We start from the raw sequence: 21,176 nt of genomic DNA, 5'->3' as shown, positions 1-21,176 counted from the left end.
GTCTTATCCTTGTCTGGAGATCCAGATATTTTTATGAGGTACAGCATTGTTCTAATAAAGAAATTATTTTCACAGTGACATTCTTTGCTGGGCACAGGTACTCGCAGCAGGGAGGGTTTGGTATATTATATATTATGGCACAATAAATAAGACAGCTTTGGAGGGCTGGGCACCACACTTGGCAGACCTCCCGCTCATTCTCCAGATAATATCTGGGTGGTGTGACACATTGGCATCCAATGAGTCCAGCACCTTCACAGCCTGCCACATGCAGCTGAACCCCGATGACAGCCAAATTATGGGACACCTTTATTAAACTCTGTTCATGAGGGCTGTATCTCTCCTGCAGAACACTCGATGGAGCTCTGAGCAAGCAGCAAGGTAGGTTGTGCATCCTTCATTGGTATCAGCCATTGTTCCTAAGTAACAAGTTTCATGTCAGGAATTGGGTAAAACAGTATTAAGTCTTTCTCAGATCTAAATACAGAGTATGAGAGTGATGAAGATACAGTATATTCCGATGCACACTAAACTTCCTGTCTTGTAATTTTATATGTGAAAACAACCAACTGCTGTGGCACTGCTCCTTAGCCTGGAATAGCAGCTGTCTTGCAGCAGGGTTGTCAACCATGCAAACATTTAAAGAGGAACAGTAGTGCAAATGGTATACTACATTAAGAAATTGGGTTTTTTTGGTACAATATTAATTTATAAACTATTTAGTCAGTGTTCGCCCATTGTAAAATCTTTCCTCATCCTGATTTAGATTCTGAAATATATAACTGGTGATGACATCTTTAGATGTGTCAGGTGCATCTCTGTGGAATGTTTGTTTACAGCGAGCTATGAAACCAGTAGAAAAGGTCGGGGGGGGGGGATGGGGCAGAATTCTGCATGGGTAAACAGCAGTGGTAGCTCCAGCTTCACATTTTTTTTGGGTGGAAGGGGGGCACGATGGCTGGCTGGGGGTGGGGGGGGGGGCATTTGGGTGATCAAAATCGAGGTTTGGATGGTGAGCTTTAGGTATTTTTTACCTAACTCAGGTCATAAAATTAAGGCTACTAGAATCAGCAATGATAGGAACCAAATGTAAACATCACAAACAGAACTCAGAGGCATTTGAGCATAGCAGATCATCCAAATGATGGTGCTATTATGGAAGAAAATTTACCTACAAGATGTTCTTGGCTAGTTATCTGACATGCTTTAATGCTTACATGCTAGCAAGCTGCTCCTGTGCAGACAGATCACAGACAATTCATTCCAGCCCCCAGCCTGTGTTTGATGACACGACAAGCAAGGAGAGGGGAAAGAGGCAGGAGGGAGAAAAACACTGTGTAAATAGAGCTTGTATTATACAGACAGGAAGTTTTGTACCAGGCTTATTATCCTGATTCAAAACTTCATGTTTGTAAAATACAAGCTTCTGTTTCTTGGCTAGTTTAAAAGAAAAACAGTAAGTTTCCAACTTGTAAGCCTTCTTCATTCCTTTTGACTGACAATGGCTAAAACGCCGCTATCCCGCAGCATAACGAGGGTTTTTTACCCCTCAAATCCCCCCTGCTACCTCCGGGGAGCGCTTCCGTGTGAGGCAGGGCTATGAGCTGCAGCCCTGCCTCACACGTGTCTATCAGCGGCGGATCTCTGCCTCTCCCCCGCCCCTCTCAGTCTTCCTTCACTGAGAGGGGCGGGGGAGAGACGAAGATCCCCCGCCCCTCTCAGCGAAGGAAGACTGTGAGGGGCGAGGGAGAGGCGGAGATCCGCCGCTGACAGACGCGTGTGAGGCAGGGCTGCAGCTCATAGCCCTGCCTCACACGGAAGCACACAGGGGCAGCAAAATCCACCACCAAGTTGGTAGTGGATTTTGCAGGGGGGATTTGGGGGGGTAAAGACCCCTCGTTATGCTGCGGGATAGCGGCGTTTTAGCAGGGGCAAACATGCCCCTGCTGAATATAAGCTAAAAAGCCATTTTTAATATGGCTTCAGACTCTCTTTAATGCCTAGATACCCTATCCTGTGTCACTGTACACTGCTGAAGCCTGGAAACAGTTAACTGTAAGTTACTGAGCAGGAAGGGCACCCAGGGGGGGGGGGCACAGTGATTATCGGGAGGGGGGAGGGTGCAGTGCCCCAGCATGCCCCAATGTACCGCCGCCTCAGCTAAACATCACTGGGAGGGCATTTTTGAGTGGCTTGCAGGCACTTGTCAAGACTTGACAAATATCTGTCAGTCACATGCTGCAACGGTTGAATCAACTGTCATAGCTGATGACCACCATATAGCTGCCCATTTGCATGGACTATTTCGGTTATGTGTACTGTTTGCGCTGTATTGCTAAAGGTTAGTCTTTTGCCATTTTAAAGCAAATTTGAATCCTAAAACAAAATCAGTTTTTATACATACATATATAGAGGCTAGGCTCTAGGTAGGTACCATAGAGCCTTCCTGGTCCTCACTTCATCCCGTTGTTCCTGTGCCATTCCTGGTGGAAGCTACTCGTTCCTCTAGTTCCTGGCCAGTCGCCACTGCTTCTGCAGTTTTCAGAAGTATTCGCATCGCATCCCCGGGTACTCTGAGATGAGCTCACCTGTACTGCTCGTCTTCAGAATTATTCTGACATGCGAGTAGTAAATCTGATCCCGGCATGAGCAGGGCCAAAGAGCTATTCGACCTAGCAGGTCAAACAGCTTTCTCTCTCGACAGCTACGGGACGGAGCGAGGACTGGGGAGGCTCTATGGTATTCCCCAGCCTTACCTCTATATAGGTATGTATTGAAACTGATTTAATTTTTTTACGTCAGATGTCCTTAAAGTGTACCTGAGCTGAAGAAATTACAAAAATCGATACTTACCTGCTGCTTCCTCCAGCAGCATAAACATGTGAGTCTCGCGACCTCCTCCCGCGGTCTGCCGTTCAGCTGCGATCAGCCCCGATAACTGTCTCAGTCACATCCAGCCTAGCTGGGTCTTCTGCACGTGTGCGGGAGGTCCGCCCATGCGCAGAAGACCCAGACTGGACGTGACTGAGACAGTTATCGGGGCTGATCGCAGCTGAACAGGAGGATGGCAAGGGACTCACACGTGTTTATGCTGCTGGAGGAAGCAGCAGATAAGTATTGATTTTTCTAATTTCTTCAGCTCTGGGTTACTTTAAAGAAGTTGCAGCAACCAAAAAGTGATTTGTCAGCTCTTAAAAATGATTACTGATATGTAAAACACGATATGAGTACGTTTAATTGTGCGCAGTATGTCTTCAGGTAATGTTGTTTTCTGGTTGCATGGCCGCTATCATGGTGATGCAATCAGCCAAACATTTAGGCATCTCACCTTATGTTAATAGCAGTCACATGACCAAGAAGTATGGATATCCATAGGGTACCTCTGAGAAAGGACTGTGACACAACGCGGTTCCCATTCTACTGCTGCCTCTTCTGCGATCAGAAACATTCTTACTTTGGCCTGACTTAGATATTAGTGGGTCATTGTGAATTGGGGGGGAAAGGGGGGGGGGGTGGTCAGGTGGTGCTGAGAGACATCCTGCAGAGTTTAATACACTGCTTTTCAGGAAAATATTTTTAGAATTTTTAGACAAATGTTTTTCTTGCGGTCATCGTAACCACAATTCCAAACATTTTTTTTTTTATAAATTTAAAATACCTATAAACACATAGAAATAAGTACAGTTCACCCAAAGTAAAGTGCACTTTAAATAACTTTTTCCTATGTTGCTGTCACTTACAGTCTGTGGTACAGCTTTTGGAAAGTCCATCTCCTCATGTGGGATTCTCAGTATTTCCTTTATATTTTACAAAAGCACTCCCTGAAAAGAATTTATACAGAAACGCCAGCTGGCCTGCCTACACGTCTGCACACTATTTTAGCAGGGGAACTGAGCAACTGCCATCCAGTAAGTGCTTTAGAAAATAAAAAAAAACCTGAGAATCCCCTGTGAGGAGATGGGCTAGTTCAAATCCTGTAATTTCATGTCAGATTTGACTGACTTCTGTAAGTGGCAGCGACATAGAAAAAAAAGTACCTTATAGTGCATTTTACTCTTGGACGAATGTACATTTTATATGTACTGTATGCATGCACATGTATTCTAAATTGTAATATCTTTCGCTATAATCATGGTAATACTATTATTAGCATTTCCTTCAGAAAAAGCACATCATAATTTTTAGAGGGAAACTTTGCTGTAATGTGTTTCCAATCAATTATAAGTCAGTTATTAATTGCAGAGAGACATTTTTAATGTCCACATTCACAACTTTTTCTCCCTCTCCCTTGCTAACAGATTGATGAAGCTTTAACCCAAAACCCCCTCACATCCGGTACCCACAGGAACATCCACTCCCCCACTCCAGTGATCTGCCTGACTCCGCCTCACAGAAGCTTCAAGGCTTGCAGTCCAGATGGTGCCACCCAATCCTCTGGCCACGCCTCCTTCATAGACAACTTTAGTTTTGCCTACCCTTCATTGAACTCATATAATACAGTAGGTATGGAACTCAACAGTGGCACTTTTAAGTGCAACTTAAATCAATTGGTAGCAGGAAAAAAAGAGCGCCAGCTGAGGGTGGACGAAAGGGCAGAGATTTTAATGTAATTATCGTTAATACGGCAAAAAAAAGGAGAAAAATGGACGCTGCGATAAATATCGTTAACAACATTAGAACATTATAGTTTTTGAAGTATGTTATCGTTTTAGAAACTTGCAACGTTATAGTTTTTGTCATATTATTTTGTTTATATGTACAGATTTTACGTTAATAAAGATATTATTGTTTCTATTAGGAAAAGGGTGTTTCTGCAGAGGGAGTGGTTAGGGTTAGGCACCACCAGGGGGAGTGGTTAGGGTTAGGCACCACCAGGGGGAGTGGTTAGGCACCACCCGGGTGGCGGTTAGTTTTAGGCACTACCAGGGGGGATGGTTATGGTTAGGCACCACTGGGGGGGGGTTAGGGTTAGGCACCACCATGGGAGTGGTTAGTTTTAGGCACCATCAGGGGAGGATTCTATGTGAGGGTAGGGTTGGTTTAAGCTGTATTGTTGAATTACGTAACAATATGTAATGTTAATATATTTTCGTTATTATTTCTCGTCTGTTTTTACAACGGTATTTATCGTGAATAAAGCTTGATAACTATGTTTATCTTATCAGATTTTGGTAATAACCGGCGCCATTTCGTTATCAAGTCGGGTGTAACGATATGTGTCAGCAAGTAACAGAGTTCTGATTATTAGGTGATCTGCAGTATCAGCTATAATACAGATATATACCTGATTATATGGTGATCTGCAGAATCACCAATAATACAAGTATACCAGACAGCTAATGTGATAGCAAGTATAGTGCTTGGTGCAACAGTAGTACTGATAGGTTTAGCTATACCGCACCAGAGGAGCTGGTGGACACTAACAGTACAGAGCCCCTCACCAGAGACAAGGGCCCTCTGGTAAGATTAGAGTGGTCGGACTAATCGAGTTGGCAACAGACAGACAGATACAGTACAAGATTAGAAGGCAAACGCAAGAAGGTTTTAACAGGCAGAGTCGGCAGCCAGATCAGATGGGCAGAAGTACAGAATCACTGAGCGGAAGAGTAGTCAGAACGAGCTAGAGTCATACACAGATAATATACAGTATTTCAATTATAATTATAGCTATCAGCAAATCCTATCTCTGTGTGAAATCCCCGATTTCCTCCCGGATCAAAGCACACCGGATCTATCTAAGGTCTGAGCGCTAACACAAAGTATTCGCAACAGCAGACAAGTTGGGAGTGATTCAGCAAGGCTTAAGAAGCAGAGGAGACCCCTCCGGCACGCCCACTCCCATCAACCAATGAGGAGCGGCGAACGTCTCCTCTGACGTCAGCCGACCGGCTGGTCAGCTGACGCGCCTCCTCCCCGCATAAAGGTCCTTTCTGTGCGCGCACACGCGACAATGCGCCCCTATGTGCTGCTGACAAACCCTTCCTCGGCGTGCTAGACGCCCAAGGCACGGATAGATCGCTAGGCAGGGAGATGGAGGCAGCTGCGGTGGTATCGCTGTTCACCGCAGCTGTCTCTTCCACGTTTGTTACATCGGGCCCTTTTTTCATGGTGCCCATTTTTCATGCACGCAATCAATCCTACATGTTCAAAGAAAGTAACTAGAGTTGTTCTTAGCAGTGCTGTACACTAAAGAGAGTGTAGCTGTCATGGTTACAGGGAAATCCTTTTTGTTAATTTTGTAAATTTATTTCTTGCTAGTTGCTACTAACAGCGAAGGACATTTTTAATTCCAAGTCCAAAGCCACCCAATTGTTTTAATCTGGGTTTTGGATAAAGGGTTATATTAATGCTAAGTTTTATTGGTGTCTGTGCTACACTAAAGAGAATTTCACTCACCTCCTGTTCCACGCATAGGTGTCACAAAGGCTCTGCCCAAATGAGTCACTGAGCAACGCATGGCGCCTCAAATGATCAGCGCAGCGCTTCACAGAAATGAGATGATCCGCTGTCAGTCACCTCCTCCTTTTTCCCCACCGAGTTTTAGAGCCCCACCCACCTCACTCCCTTTTTGTCACGTGAGTGTACTGACTTATAGAGTTGGGCCGAACGGTTCGCCTGCGAACGGTTCCATGCGAACTTCAGTGGTTCGCGTTCGCGTCCCGCAGGCGAACCTTTGCGGAAGTTCGGTTCGCCCCATAATGCACATGGAGGGTCAACTTTGACCCTCTACATCACAGTCAGCAGGCCCAGTGTAGCCAATTAGGCTACACTAGCCCCTGGAGCCCCACCCCCCCCTTATATAAGGCAGGCAGCGGCGGCCATTACGGCCACTCGTGTGCCTGCATTAGTCAGAGTAGGGCGAGCTGCTGCAGACTGTCTCTCAGGGAAAGATTAGTTAGGCTTAGCTTGTTCCTGTCTGGCTGCATACCTGTTCTGTGAACCCACCACTGCATACCTGTGCTGTGAACCCACCACTGCATACCTGTGCTGTGAACCCACCACTGCATACCTGTTCTGTTCAGTGGACCCGCCACTGTATACCTGTTCATTGAACCCACCACTGCATACCTGTGCTGTGAACCCACCACTGCATACCTGTGCTGTGAACCCACCACTGCATACCTGTTCTGTTCAGTGGACCCGCCACTGCATACCTGTTCTGTTTAGTGAACCGCCACTGTATACCTGTTCTGTTTAGTGAACCCGCCACTGCATACCTGTTCTGTTCAGTGGACCCACCGCATCAGTGCGCATACCTGTGCAGTTAAGTGAACCCGCCACTGCATACCTGTTCTGTTCAGTGGACCCGCCACTGCATACCTGTTCTGTTTAGTGAACCCGCCACTGCATACCTGTTCTGTTCAGTGAACCCACCGCATCAGTGCGCGTACCTGTGCAGTTAAGTGAACCCGCCACTGCATACCTGTTCTGTTCAGTGAACCGCCACTGTATACCTGTTCTGTTTAGTGAAGCCGCCACTGCATACCTGTTCTGTTCAGTGGACCCGCCACTGCATACCTGTTCTGTTCAGTGAACCCACCGCATCAGTGCGCATACCTGTGCAGTTAAGTGAACCCGCCACTGCATACCTGTTCTGTTCAGTGGACCCGCCACTGCATACCTGTTCTGTTTAGTGAACCGCCACTGTATACCTGTTCTGTTTAGTGAACCCGCCACTGCATACCTGTTCTGTTCAGTGAACCCACCGAATCAGTGCGCATACCTGTGCAGTTAAGTGAACCCACCACTGCATACCTGTTCTGTTCAGTGGACCCGCCACTGCATACCTGTTCTGTTTAGTGAACCGCCACTGTATACCTGTTCTGTTTAGTGAACCTGCCACTGCATACCTGTTCTGTTCAGTGGACCCGCCACTGCATACCTGTTCTGTTTAGTGAACCCGCCACTGCATACCTGTTCTGTTCAGTGGACCCGCCACTGCATACCTGTTCTGTTTAGTGAACCCACCACTGCATACCTGTTCTGTTCAGTGGACCCGCCACTTTATACCTGTTCATTGAACCCACCACTGCATACCTGTGCTGTGAACCCACCACTGCATACCTGTGCTGTGAACCCACCACTGCATACCTGTGCTGTGAACCCACCACTGCATACCTGTTCTGTTCAGTGGACCCGCCACTGCATACCTGTTCTGTTTAGTGAACCGCCACTGTATACCTGTTCTGTTTAGTGAACCCGCCACTGCATACCTGTTCTGTTCAGTGGACCCACCGCATCAGTGCGCATACCTGTGCAGTTAAGTGAACCCGCCACTGCATACCTGTTCTGTTCAGTGGACCCGCCACTGCATACCTGTTCTGTTTAGTGAACCCGCCACTGCATACCTGTTCTGTTCAGTGAACCCACCGCATCAGTGCGCATACCTGTGCAGTTAAGTGAACCCGCCACTGCATACCTGTTCTGTTCAGTGAACCGCCACTGTATACCTGTTCTGTTTAGTGAACCCGCCACTGCATACCTGTTCTGTTCAGTGGACCCGCCACTGCATACCTGTTCTGTTCAGTGAACCCACCGCATCAGTGCGCATACCTGTGCAGTTAAGTGAACCCGCCACTGCATACCTGTTCTGTTCAGTGGACCCGCCACTGCATACCTGTTCTGTTTAGTGAACTGCCACTGTATACCTGTTCTGTTTAGTGAACCCGCCACTGCATACCTGTTCTGTTCAGTGGACCCGCCACTGCATACCTGTTCTGTGAACCCGCCACTGTATACCTGTTCTGTTCAGTGAACCCACCGCATCAGTGCGCATACCTGTGCAGTTAAGTGAACCCACCTACCTACGTGAGTGCACGCAGTGTGATATACCACTCCGTGCATACCCGATATGGACAAAACAGGTAGAGGAAGAGGTAGTGGCAGAGCCAGAGGAAGGCCACCCGGCAGGTCTGCGCAGAGTCGTGTAAATGTAATTTCGTGTGGACCTGGCCCACAGTACAGTGCTCGGAAGAAGGCACGTCCCATCACCTCCCAAGATTGTCAGGACGTGGTTGAGTATTTAGCGACACAGAACACCTCATCTTGCTCAGCCACCAGTGCTACTACTAGCACCACTTCCGCTGCATTTGACACTTCGCAAGAATTATTTAGTGGTGAAATCACTGATGCACAGCCATTGTTGTTACAGCCAGATGAATTTTCACCAGCTCATATGTCTGAGTTACGCGGCAACATTATGGATGTAACGTGTAAGGAGGATGAAGGACCTACTGATGTTGGTGCATGTTTGGATTTGTCTGAGGCAAGCGAAGCTGGGCAGGATGATTACGATGATGACGATGATAGGGATCCTCTGTATGTACCCAATAGAGGAGATGAAGAGGGGGACAGTTCAGAGGGGGAGTCAGAGAGTAGGAGGAGGAGAGAAGTTGCTGAAAGAAGCTGGGGCAGCTCTTCGTCAGAAACAGCTGGTGGCAGTGTCCGGCACCATGTATTGCCACCTATGTACAGCCAGCCAACTTGCCCTTCAGCATCAGCTGCTGAGGTCCCCATAGTGCCCACATCCCAGGGTGGCTCAGCGGTGTGGAAATTTTTTAATGTGTGTGCCTCAGATCGGACCAAAGCCATCTGTTCGCTCTGCCAACAAAAATTGAGCCGTGGAAAGGCCAACACTCACGTAGGGACAAGTGCCTTACGAAGGCACCTGGAGAAAAGGCACAAACAGCAATGGGATGGCCACCTGAGCAAAAGCAGCAGCAGCACACAAAAGCAAAGCCACCCTCCTTCTCCTCTTCCTCCTCCATCAGGTGCATTATCTGCTTCTGCCGCTTTCTCCCTTCCACCTTCACAGGCACCCTCCTCCACTCCGCCTCTGCCCTTGAGCGGTTCCTGCTCCTCTGCCCACAGCAGCAGTCAGGTGTCCGTGAAGGAAATGTTTGAGCGGAAGAAGCCAATTTCGGCCAGTCACCCCCTTGCCCGGCGTCTGACAGCTGGCGTGGCAGAACTGTTAGCTCGGCAGCTGTTACCATACCGGCTGGTGGACTCTGAGGCCTTCCGTAAATTTGTGGCCATCGGAACACCGCAGTGGAAGATGCCAGGCCGCACTTATTTTTCGAGAAAGGCCATACCCCAACTGCACCGTGAAGTTGAGAGGCAAGTGGTGTCATCTCTTGCGAAGAGCGTTGGGTCAAGGGTACACCTGACCACGGATGCCTGGTCTGCCAAGCACGGGCAGGGCCGCTACATTACCTACACAGCCCATTGGGTGAACCTGGTGGTGAACGATGGCAAGCAGGGCGCAGCGGACCAAATTGTGACACCTCCACGGCTTGCAGGCAGGCCTCCTGCCACCTCCTCTCCTCCTGCTACATGCTCTTCGCTGTCCTCCTCCTCCTTGGCTGAGTGGCAGTTCTCCTCTCCAGCTACACAGCCCCAGCTCCGCAGGGCCTATGCTGCATGCCAGGTACGACGGTGTCACGCCATCTTAGACATGGCTTGTCTCAAAGCGGAGAGTCACACTGGAGCAGCTCTCCTGGCTGCTCTTAAGAAACAGGTGGATGAGTGGCTGACCCCGCACCACCTGGAGATAGGCAACGTGGTGTGCGACAACGGCAGCAATCTGCTTGCCGCTTTGCATATGGGGAAGCTGACACACATACCCTGCATGGCACATGTCATGAATCTAGTGGTTCAAAGATTTGTGGCAAAGTACCCTGGCTTAGCGAATGTCCTGAAGCAGGCCAGGAAGTTCTGTGGGCATTTGAGGCGGTCTTACACAGCCATGGCACGCTTTGCGGAAATTCAGCGGAAAAACAACATGCCGGTGAGACGCCTCATTTGCGATAGCCCGACTCGCTGGAACTCGACCCTGCTCATGTTCTCCCGCCTGCTAGAACAGAAGAAAGCCGTGACCCACTACCTCTACAACTACAGTAGAATGAAACAGTCTGGGAAGATGGGGATGTTCTGGCCCGACAACTGGACACTGATGGAGAATGCATGCAGGCTCATGCGGCCGTTTGAGGAGGTGACCAACCTGGTGAGCCGCAGTGAGGGCACCATCAGCGACTTAATTCCCTACGCTTACTTCTTGGAGCGTGCTGTGCGTAGAGTGGCGGATGAAGCTGTGAATGAGCGTGACCAGGAACCGTTACGGCAGGAACAGGCATGGGACCAATTTTCATCAGACCCAGCTGTTTCCTCAACACCTGCGGCAGCACAGAGGGGGGAGGAGGAGGAAGAAGAGAAGTCGTGTGCAGAAGACGAATCAGACTCAGAGGATGATGAGCAAGGTGTTTCTTTGGGGGAGGAGGAGGAGGAGGAGGAGGGGACAGCGGCAGGAGAACAACCTCAGCAGGCATCGCAAGGGGCTTGTGCTGCTCAACCTTCCCGTGGTATTGTTCGCGGCTGGGGGGAGGAGGTTGACTTACCTGACGTCACTGAGGAAGAGCAAGAGGAGATGGAGGGTACTGGATCCGACTTTGTGCAGATGTCGTCTTTTATGCTGTCCTGCCTGTTGAGGGACCCCCGTATAAAAAACCTCAAGGGGAATGAGCTGTACTGGGTGGCCACACTACTAGACCCTCGGTACAGGCACAAAGTGGCGGACCTGTTACCAACTCACCAGAAGGTGGAAAGGATGCAGCACATGCAGAACCAGCTGTCAACTATGCTTTACAATGCCTTTAAGGGTGATGTGACGGCACAACGCCAGCAAGGTACCACTGCCACTAATCCTCCTCCCGTGTCCACGCAGTCAAAGACAGGACGCTCCAGCGATCTCATGGTGATGTCGGACATGCGGACGTTCTTTAGTCCAACGCCTCGCCGTAGCCCTTCCGGATCCACCCTCCACCAACGCCTGGAACGGCAGGTAGCCGACTACCTGGCCTTAAGTGTGGATGTAGACACTGCTGTGAACAGCGATGAGGAACCCTTGAACTACTGGGTGCGCAGGCTTGACCTGTGGCCAGAGCTGTCCCAATTTGCCATCCAACTTCTCTCCTGCCCTGCCGCAAGCGTCCTCTCAGAAAGGACCTTCAGCGCAGCTGGAGGCATTGTCACAGAGAAGAGAAGTCGCCTAAGTCACAAAAGTGTTAAGTACCTCACCTTTATCAAAATGAATGAGGCATGGATCCCGGAGGGCTGCTGCCCGCCCCAAGACTAAGTCAGTCCCCGCACATACAGCATCTCTGCCTGCACGCCGTGTGACTGGCTGCCTGGCCTGCCCCAAGAAGACTAAGTCGCTCCCAGTCCCTCCACACAGCATGTCTGCCTGCAGGCCGCTTGACTACCTTCTCCGCCACCACCAACAGGGTCCGGGACTCCAGGCGGATTGCTGAATTTTTTAGGCCGCTGCTAGCAGCGGCCGCTGTAATAATTTTTCGGGTGCGTGTACATGACTGCCTAATTTTTCTGGCTGCACTGCGGGCAGCTGCAACAACAAAAGAAAAGGCATGTACATGCGCCCATTCCCCTTCGTGATCATTACCTTGCCGTGGTGAAGGGGCTTGCGTATCACAATGGAGCAATGACCGGCGCCTAGATGAGTGTCTCGGGGGGCACACCCACGATAATAAGGTCGTTGCCTCATTGTGGTCAGACCAAATTTGATCAGCTGGACAGTCACTGTTCTGTCATTCAGCTACATCAGCCAGGTGACCATATGGGCTGTAAAGCCACCAAAACCTGCACTCTCGCCATGGTGCGCACCAGTAAAGCACGGCCGTCACTACACAAACAGCTGTTTGCGGTGCGTTACACGATGAGTTTGGTGTGTCAGTGTGAAGCAGTACCTTAATTACACTACCTGATTGATGTATACACATGCAAGATGTTTGAAAGCACTTTAGGCCTGTCATTTAGTATTCAATGTGATTTCTGCCCTTAAAACGCTGCTTTGCGTCAAATCCAGATTTTTCCCGGGGACTTTTGGCATGTATCCCACTCCGCCATCCCCCCCTCCAGGTGTTAGACCCCTTGAAACATCTTTTCCATCACTTTTGTGGCCAGCATAATTATTTTTTTTTTCAAAGTTCGCATCCTCATTGAAGTCTATTGCGGTTCGCGAACTTTAACGCGAACCGAACCTTTCGCGAAAGTTCGCGAACCCGGTTCGCGAACCGAAAATCGGAGGTTCGGCCCAACTCTACTGACTTACTGTTGAGCAAAAATCTCCACCACTGTATGGGCGGAGCACAGAGCTTGTATACATGGAGTACTCCACCATCCTAACAATGAGGAAGAAACAGGTGTTGCACATACTACCAGCAAGCCTGTACTTAGAGATATTTTCAGTTCATTTTAAACCACTTCAGGTCTACTTAACAAACTATTTTGGTCCCTTACATAACTTAACTTTACTTCACCTTTGACTGTTTGCACAGATTTCGGCATTCCTGAGAGGAGAGTAATGGCATCCTGCATGTATAATCAGAAGTACATCATAAACCAGTTAGAAGGACTCAGAGCTAAAGGGCTTTACAATGTTCTTTTAATAATAGCCACTTCCAAAACAGAAGCTCTTAAATTTCCCCGAATGATTAAATGCTTCAAGTAACCGCCATATATGGCCGCCTGCGAGGCACACGGCGCGCATATTTCATAAATACTGCAGGGAGTGTTTAACGTCAGATAGATGTGAGATATACAATAAGCGTTTGTCCTGCCGCCCAGATGTAAACGTTTGTTCAGATGGTATGGTCCTCTGCGATTTAACCAGATTAACCCACCATATTTTTATCATACTCGGACGTCAGTAATGGCAACATGTCTACGTTGATAATGAAAAAGTTACAGTGCAATTCCTTACATTTTTGCTATTGGAGCATAAGTTTTTTTTTTTTTTTTCCCCTATCTAGCCTTCAGATGTACCCCACACCTCAAAGTCTTTGTAATAATCACCAATGAGGGTGCTTAATGAGGAACTGTAGTTAAAAGGTAGAAAATAAATCAATACATTGCAAAGTGAGAAGTTAAAAAATAGGAGAGAGATCGAGAAATTGTTGATGTTTGCCATGTACCGTAATTTGTTCATTTCTTTGATCCACAATCAGCCTGCACATGATCATTTTTACTACTGGCAGACATGAAAAAAACAGACAGCACCAACTGCCATCATCTATAACCACACCCCCTAACAACACGATAGGCTAAAAAATTGTTTTTTTTTTTATAGATATACATATGTGCAGAGGGAGATACTGGTTGCTTGGCAGTTGGAAACAGCTGTTATTTCCCACAAAGCAACAAGGCTCACAGACAGGAAACTGGCAGGACCTAGGTGCTGACATCCCACTGTGGGAGGGGTTTCACCACAATATCAGCCATACAGACCCTTCTGATGATCTATTCAAGAAAAGATAAAGATTTCTCAGGGAAAGAGGGTATTAGTTACTGATTGGGATGAAGTTCAATCCTTGGTTACAGTTCCTCATTAAAGGGGCATTACAGTGAATTAGCTCATTTTAAATTAATAGAAACAATAAACAGGTATGCAGTAGAAGCAGAAAAAAATGTATAAAACACACATAAGCAGAGCCGCTTGTCACAATAATCACCTAATTAGTGGGCAACCCGTCGCTCGTGGTAGACTGGTAGTTAGCAACGGAGATAGCAATCAGCTCATTCACTTGTGGGGGACAATTATAACTTCCTTTTTGCTTCCTTCAAAGATGTGGTAAGGATGGTGGTACGGGCCTACCTTCTAGAGGCCAAGTTCTACTGCCAAAGTTACTCTACATTGCTACACTGCTCTTACTTGCAGTATAGCTTCTGAAGCCCCCAATACTCAAGCAGGCTCTTCTGTGGACGTCTCTGTGTGCCTGTCCTCCACACAGGTGTTCTGCGCATGTCTGGTATTCTTTCATGCATGGTACACTCAAGCAATAGCGTCACTAGGGGGGTGCGGTAGGTGCGGACCGCACCAGGTGTCACCAGCAGAGAGGGTGACTCCAAGCTCCAGGCTAAGGGGGAGTGGAGTAGGCTATGTAAATAGAAACCAGGCTTAGGCCTGATATACTTCTCCCTCGTGCTCTTCTCCCTTCTGGCTGCTCCATGTTGAGCTGATAACAGAGTTCAGAGGCCACCAGGACCACATGGTGATTGTCTTAACATCCCCCTATGACAGGCAACATTACTACCTAGTGAGTTTAGAGGTTCATGGGGTAAGAGGAGGTGACACCATGAGTTTCTGCACCGGGTGACACCAACCCTTGTGACGCCTCTGCACTCGAGTAGGGGATGAAGGGAGGAAAAGTCATTTAAAAAATGGCAGTCCCCCACAAGTGAATGAGCTGATTGGCATCTCCGTCGCTAACTATCACAAGCGACTGGATTCCCATTTTTTTTACACATTTACCACATACCTGTTTCACTTTTTCTATTAAATAAAAATGAACTAATTCACTATAGTGCCCCTTTAACTTCAGGATTTACCACCACCTTGAAGCAGGCTGTCTCTGGTTTCCATGAATCAGTGCTGGGATTGGGCTGTCCCAATGCCACCACCAACCCTGAGCCACAGCAGGATAGCTGAGCCCACGTGGAGTAGCTGAATGCTTTTCTGCAGCACAGAGCCTGAGTACAGGGGGAGAGAAGGGACAAATAGCTACAGCTGAACTAAACGTTTATACTTTTCTAGACCTCTATACCATTAAAATCTAAATATGATTAGGGAATGTAATATCTTGTGGGACCCAGGCTGTGTGTGTATATTACATCATCTCTCATCTTTTGTTCGGACATTTCTGGTCTCAGAATGACAGCCACTCACAGCCTGAGAGTTTCATTCTCATTAACAAGTAAAATTGTTCTCAGGTAATTATCTCAGTTGCTCATCCTGAAAAAAATCTTTCTGTCATAATGTTTCTCAGGGCATGAAATATAACACTGTCATAGCTACAGCCAGTAGAGGCTTTAGATAGGTGTCTGTGTCAGTCAGTGCTGGCTCCATCTCATATCAACACTGTCAATCTGTTTTTTAAATTGTACTGGGTTATGGGGATTTTAGATGAAAAAGGTGTTGTTTGAAAAATGTGTTTGCCAGTAGGTGAAGCTGAAAATGCATTCCTCTGAGTTTTTTTCAAAAGGAGTGAAGACAGAAACTGCCTCGCACGTGCAGTAGCACAGAGCTGCTCATACACGAGCGGCTCTGGCTTACTGTGCATGCGTGGGCGGGTTTGCGCAGCTACTGCACGGCCACGCTGCAGGAAGAGGAGGTGGGTGGCCCCAATATGATTAGCAACAATGCCTTACTAATCTTCTGGGGGGGGAGCTCTAAGCGATAGGGGGCATCAGAGAACTGAGAGAAGCCTCAATAGGATCCTGAGGTGTCCCTCTCTTTAGGTAAGTATCTCATTTTGTACCCGAGCTTCAGCTCAGGTACACTTAAAGAGACTCTGAAGCCAGATTAAAAATGGCTTTTCACCTTATATTCATCTGAGGCATGTTTGCCCCTGCTAAAACGCCGCTATCCCGCGGCAGAACCCCCCCAAATTCCCTCCGTGGTGCCCAGGGAGCACTTCCTGTAGAGGCAGAGCTTGCAGCAGCAGCTCTGCCTCTACACGCGTCTATCAGCGCATATCTCCGCCTCTCCCCCGCCCCTCTCAGTCTTCCTTCACTGAGAGGGCCGGGGGAGAGGCGGAGATCCGCCGGCTGATAGAAGCGCATGGAAGCAGAGCTACAGCCGAAAGTTCTGCCTCCATGAGCAGCAAAATCCACGACCAAGAAAGTCGTGGATTTTGCAGGGGGGATTTAGGGGGTAAAGACCCCTCGTTCTGCCGCGGGATAGCGGCATTTTAGCAGGGGCAAACATGCCTCAGATGAATATAAGGTGAAAAGCCATTTTTAATTTGGCTTCAGAGTCTCTTTAAGGGCCTGTTTCCACTAGACGCAGATTGGATGCAGAATGGATGAAGAAAAACTGGCTCCAATGAATGCCTATTGGCTTGTTTCCACTAAACGCAATTTTTATGATGCAGATTTTCCCATAGGCATTCATTGGAGTCAGTTCTTCTACTTCCATTCTGTATCCAATCTGCATCTAGTGGAAACAGGTCCTTAATGTTGAATATTGCAAAAGAGGTATCAGTGCAGGAAAGGAGGGGATTTGGTAGCTCTGGACCATCGAGAGAGAGGCTTTCCCCTTCTGAGGTAAGTATCTAACTTTTTTTCAGAGACATCAGGCTTACTTTAATGACTTTATTTGCCTTTCCTGTGTATAATAAAATACATGTTCATCTCATTGCCTCCCAGATACGAATCCACGTTTTCTTGTTCTTCAACAACTGTCCAGAGAGGGTTCCAGGGTGCTCATGGATTCCTCTAACCTCAACATTACTTTCCTACAGCAACTCTTTACCTCCTTCTTAGAAGAGCAATGCATCAACTGTAAAGCCAGAAACAATACTAACGGGACAGACACAGGGGTAAACCAAGACCCCCATAGACTGCTATATGTCCTCCTACTGATGGGCGGCTTCGCATTTTTCACCTCGTTGCTGTTGTATCGCAGAATTTCCTCAAAAAAGCGTGAGCACTCCATGGATCCCTATCATCAGTACATAATGGGAATGTGGAAGGAGGACAAACGCAGCCTGGTGGATCCCAAGGACAGCTCTGTACCTTTGACTATCGCAAACCCGAGTGTGGTATCTGCTGATTCTACCACCGGAACTTCTGGATCAGCCCACTAACATTCCTCAATGCTTATGCTAATGCATATTTTTTATGTGAATTTGGGGGAAGCAATAACATATATGTTACAATGTAGCATTGCATTCTTAGGCCAGTTTCACACTTTCTTAGGCTCATTTCACCGGCGGTGGCAAACCGATGCAGTGCAACGATCGTATCGCAACGCTAAAAATAGCCATTGGAGATTACCACGGCAAAGTACTTCATCTGCATGTTTATACTGAGTCAGTAATTCTGAAGGTTTTGCTGCCCACATTAGTTTCATTTGCAATCATTTGATGCACTTTAAGATTGTGACTATAAAAATGTAATCGTTATGAGACACCTGTACGCAGTTTAGAATGTCAGGGGCACAGATGTCAACTACACATACCATTCCAATCTGGCAGTTTGCACTGCATATATACCTTCTACCCCCTCCAAGTCAACTACTTTCTCCAAACAATGCTATCTTCTACACCGTAAGACCACTACATTTCCTACCCTTGGCATATACTAGAGTCAATACTTTCCCCCAGTTTTTAGGTAAAAGTTGGGCTTATACTTGGATCGGCTTATACTCGAGTATATACGGTACTGGGGTGTTAGGGATAGGCATTAGGTGCAGGGATTTAGGTTAGAAACTTATAGAGGGGTTAGGCATTAGGTGGGGGGGGGGGTCTTTTTAGGCACTTAATGAGGGGTTAGAGTTAGGCATTAGGTGCAGAGGTTAAGGTTAGAAACTTATAGTGAGGTTAGGCATTAGGTAGTGGGGTTCTTTTTAGGCACTGAATGAGGGGTTAGAGTTAGGCATTAGGTGCAGAGGTTAAGGTTAGGAACTTAAAGTGGGGTTAGGCATTAGGTAGTGGGGTTTAGAAGGATTCCAAGCAGCTTTTTTCTGCACTTTGTCCTGGTTTCTAATAGCTGTAGAAGCTGCCTGCCATTTCCCCCTTCCCTTCCCTCTGCCCTTCTTTATCCAGGGGAAGGTGGGGATGTATTCAAGTGTGACTCCTCTACATTTTTTGAAGCACAGTGTCCTATCTCCCCATCCCTCCTGCTGATGAAAGCTTTTATTTGCTCATTGCTACTGCTAATTACAACAGTCCGTATCTGGCTGCTCTTTCTGTGGACGGCAGGCTGCGGAAGTAAGGCAATAAAAGCCTCTAACAAACATTTAAATGTAAACAGAAGAGCTAGAATGGATTTTTTTTGTAACGAGCCACATTGTTAGCATGCATTTTTAATTGCGATGCCCTGGGGGTTAAAAATGCTGCTCAGTTCACTTTAAGGTTAGACACCTACAGAGCTGGTTAGGGTTGGAAATTAGGTGGGGAGGTTAGGCCTAGGCATTTATAGCAGAGGGTGAGAATGGGTGCCGGGTACTACACAGTCAAATATTGGTCATTTAAATTATCCTGCAGCAAAGCTCTGGAAGTGTAAAGCAAGTGCACTCCCCCTGGAGAACAAGACCAAGGGTTGCCTTTCAAACTGTTTTGTCTCGGCTGTACTGTAGTTATAAATGGAGCAAAACAGTGTCCCCGGTGACAGGGCTGGCTCTGCACTGTGTACTGAGTGCTGGAGATTGTAGTGGAGGGATTCTTCTGTCACTGAAACTCGCTTTGTACGTATTGCTAAGCAATAAAACTCGGAAGTTGCACAGAGTCGCATCCTGGCCACGCAGAGCCCCGTCTATTTTTACGGTACACTGAACAGAGCTTGTCCTGTGTCTGCTGTTCAGTTATGTAACATTTATAGCGAGACATCGTTCTGTTAGAGACGTGATAGAAAAGCTTCATTCTGAACATTGATATCTTCTAAAATGGATCAGTGAATAATGGCGCACAGTGCCTATGCATACAAATGGCGCCGCATTAAAAAGATACGCTTATCGCTATTTATCGTTAGTACTGCATAATAATGGCGCACAGGGAAAAAAGAAGAAAAACGTCACACACTAACGTTATTTATCAATAGTGCCGTTCATTTGCCAAACAGCAGACGTTATTGCCCACAGTAACGTTATTTATCAATAGCGCCCTACATAAGCCAAACTGCAGAAGTTATTTAACTGCAAAACGGTGAATGGATTTAATGTAACACTGTCAAGGTTAGGGTTAGGCACCACTGGGGTGGAGTCTTAGGGTTAGGCACCACTGCGGGGGTCTTAGGGTTAGGCACCACCAGGGGGGTCTTAGGGTTAAGCACCACCAGGGGGTGGTTAGGGTTAGGCACCACCAGGGGGGTCTTAGGGTTAGGCACCACCAGGGAGGTGGTTAGGGTTAGGCACCACCAGGGGGGTCTTATGGTTAGGCACCATCAGGGGGGTCTTAGGGTTAGGCACCACCAGGGTGGTGGTTAGGGTTAGGCACCACCAGGGGGGGTTTAGGGGTTCGGGATAGGTACAGAGAGGGTTCTGTGTGTTAACGCTAAATAACAATAAGGCTTTAACGTTAAATAACAATAAGGCTTTAACGTTAAATAGCGATAAGCGGCAAACGGATAAGCGGCAACACCGTGCGCCATTATTCGCAGGCGCCATTTTCAGATGGATCCCTTCTAAAAAGCCATCAATAAATACTGTTATCGTTTTATCAGATTCTACAATTATTTGATTTTATTGCTATATTTCATGTCTGTGCATTGAGTTTTCTTTACAACAATGTTTGCTGTTGTGTAAGCAAAGGCCAGATGGGAACAAAACTAAAAATATAAAATGTTAATAAGCTATAGTTATAATTAATAACTACTTCCCAACCACAGGTTTTTTCCACTTAAAAACTAGAGCAGTTTTCACATCACGCTCCTCCTATTCATTCACCAATAACTTTATTGTTACTTATCACACCAAAATGATCTATATATTGTTTTTTTTTCTTCTTTGGATGGTACTAAGAATTATTTTGTATGCATTCTGAAAAGATGAAGAAAAATAAATGAAACAAATCATTATTTCTTAGTTTTCAGTCATTATAGTTTTGAAATAAAATGTGCTATTGTAGATAAAACCCACACATCTTATTTGTCCATTTGTTGCAACATGATGTCCCTAGTACAATGTATGGTGATAATATTTTATTTCAAAATAAAGTAGTATTTTTTCCATTTTGTGTTTGTTTATAGTATACTATATCAATAATTGCAAGCCTTTATTTGCAAAACTAACAGTAATATACCTTCATGACATAAATATTAAAAAGTTCCTAGCGTATTTTGGTGACTATGGGGTCGGGGGTTAAAAATTAATGCAAAATTATTTATTTTTATATATCATAGTGCATATGGGTGTATTTTTAGTTTTTGGCCACAAGATGTCACCACCCTTAATTCCTTTATACCGTGAACAGTAAATATCTACGCATATCTACGCCCCTGGTGCGCAAGTAAAATTTTAAGGGGCGTAGATATGTGTATCAGCAGTGGTAGGGAAGGGGTTGAGTGACTTTGTGCCAGATGCAGTAAACTGCGTAAAGTTGCCTTGCATGGGGAGCGCATGGGAATTTTATCCCTACTACCACCTGTGGAGCACTGCATATTAACCC

At 46.9% G+C, this 21,176-nt stretch overlaps 1 protein-coding gene across 2 annotated transcripts; it reads left to right on the top strand.

Moving 5' to 3' along the window:
* The first annotated feature begins 253 nt into the window (after positions 1 to 253).
* Positions 254 to 20,640, top strand: LOC137544969 (uncharacterized). Of its 2 annotated transcripts, none has more exons than XR_011025954.1 (3): positions 254 to 381; positions 4,299 to 4,503; positions 17,218 to 20,640. XR_011025954.1 is itself a non-coding variant. In XM_068266069.1 (3 exons), the coding sequence occupies exons 1-3, from the start codon at positions 2,312 to 2,314 to the stop codon at positions 17,655 to 17,657; spliced, it is 675 nt and encodes a 224-aa protein (XP_068122170.1). In that variant the 5' UTR covers positions 2,191 to 2,311; the 3' UTR covers positions 17,658 to 20,640. The 2 variants fall into 2 exon arrangements, 1 of the variants encoding a protein (XP_068122170.1); XM_068266069.1 differs by lacking the exon at positions 254 to 381 and adding an exon at positions 2,191 to 2,341.
* Positions 20,641 to 21,176: the final 536 nt, after the last annotated feature.

Source organism: Hyperolius riggenbachi, chromosome 2 (assembly GCF_040937935.1).
Source record: "Hyperolius riggenbachi isolate aHypRig1 chromosome 2, aHypRig1.pri, whole genome shotgun sequence".
Classification (NCBI taxonomy): Eukaryota; Metazoa; Chordata; class Amphibia; order Anura; family Hyperoliidae; genus Hyperolius; species Hyperolius riggenbachi.
Note: the sequence above shows the minus strand (reverse complement) of the source record. Positions and strands in the feature narration are given on the sequence as shown.

Coding starts and splice junctions, on each gene's coding strand:
- LOC137544969 (XM_068266069.1), top strand. CDS start 2,312: ATGTGTACTGTTTGCGCTGTATTGCTAAAG. Junction 2,342..4,298: donor TTTGCGCTGTATTGCTAAAG/GTTAGTCTTTTG, acceptor CCTTGCTAACAG/ATTGATGAAGCTTTAACCCA. Junction 4,504..17,217: donor GAACTCATATAATACAGTAG/GTATGGAACTCA, acceptor ATTGCCTCCCAG/ATACGAATCCACGTTTTCTT.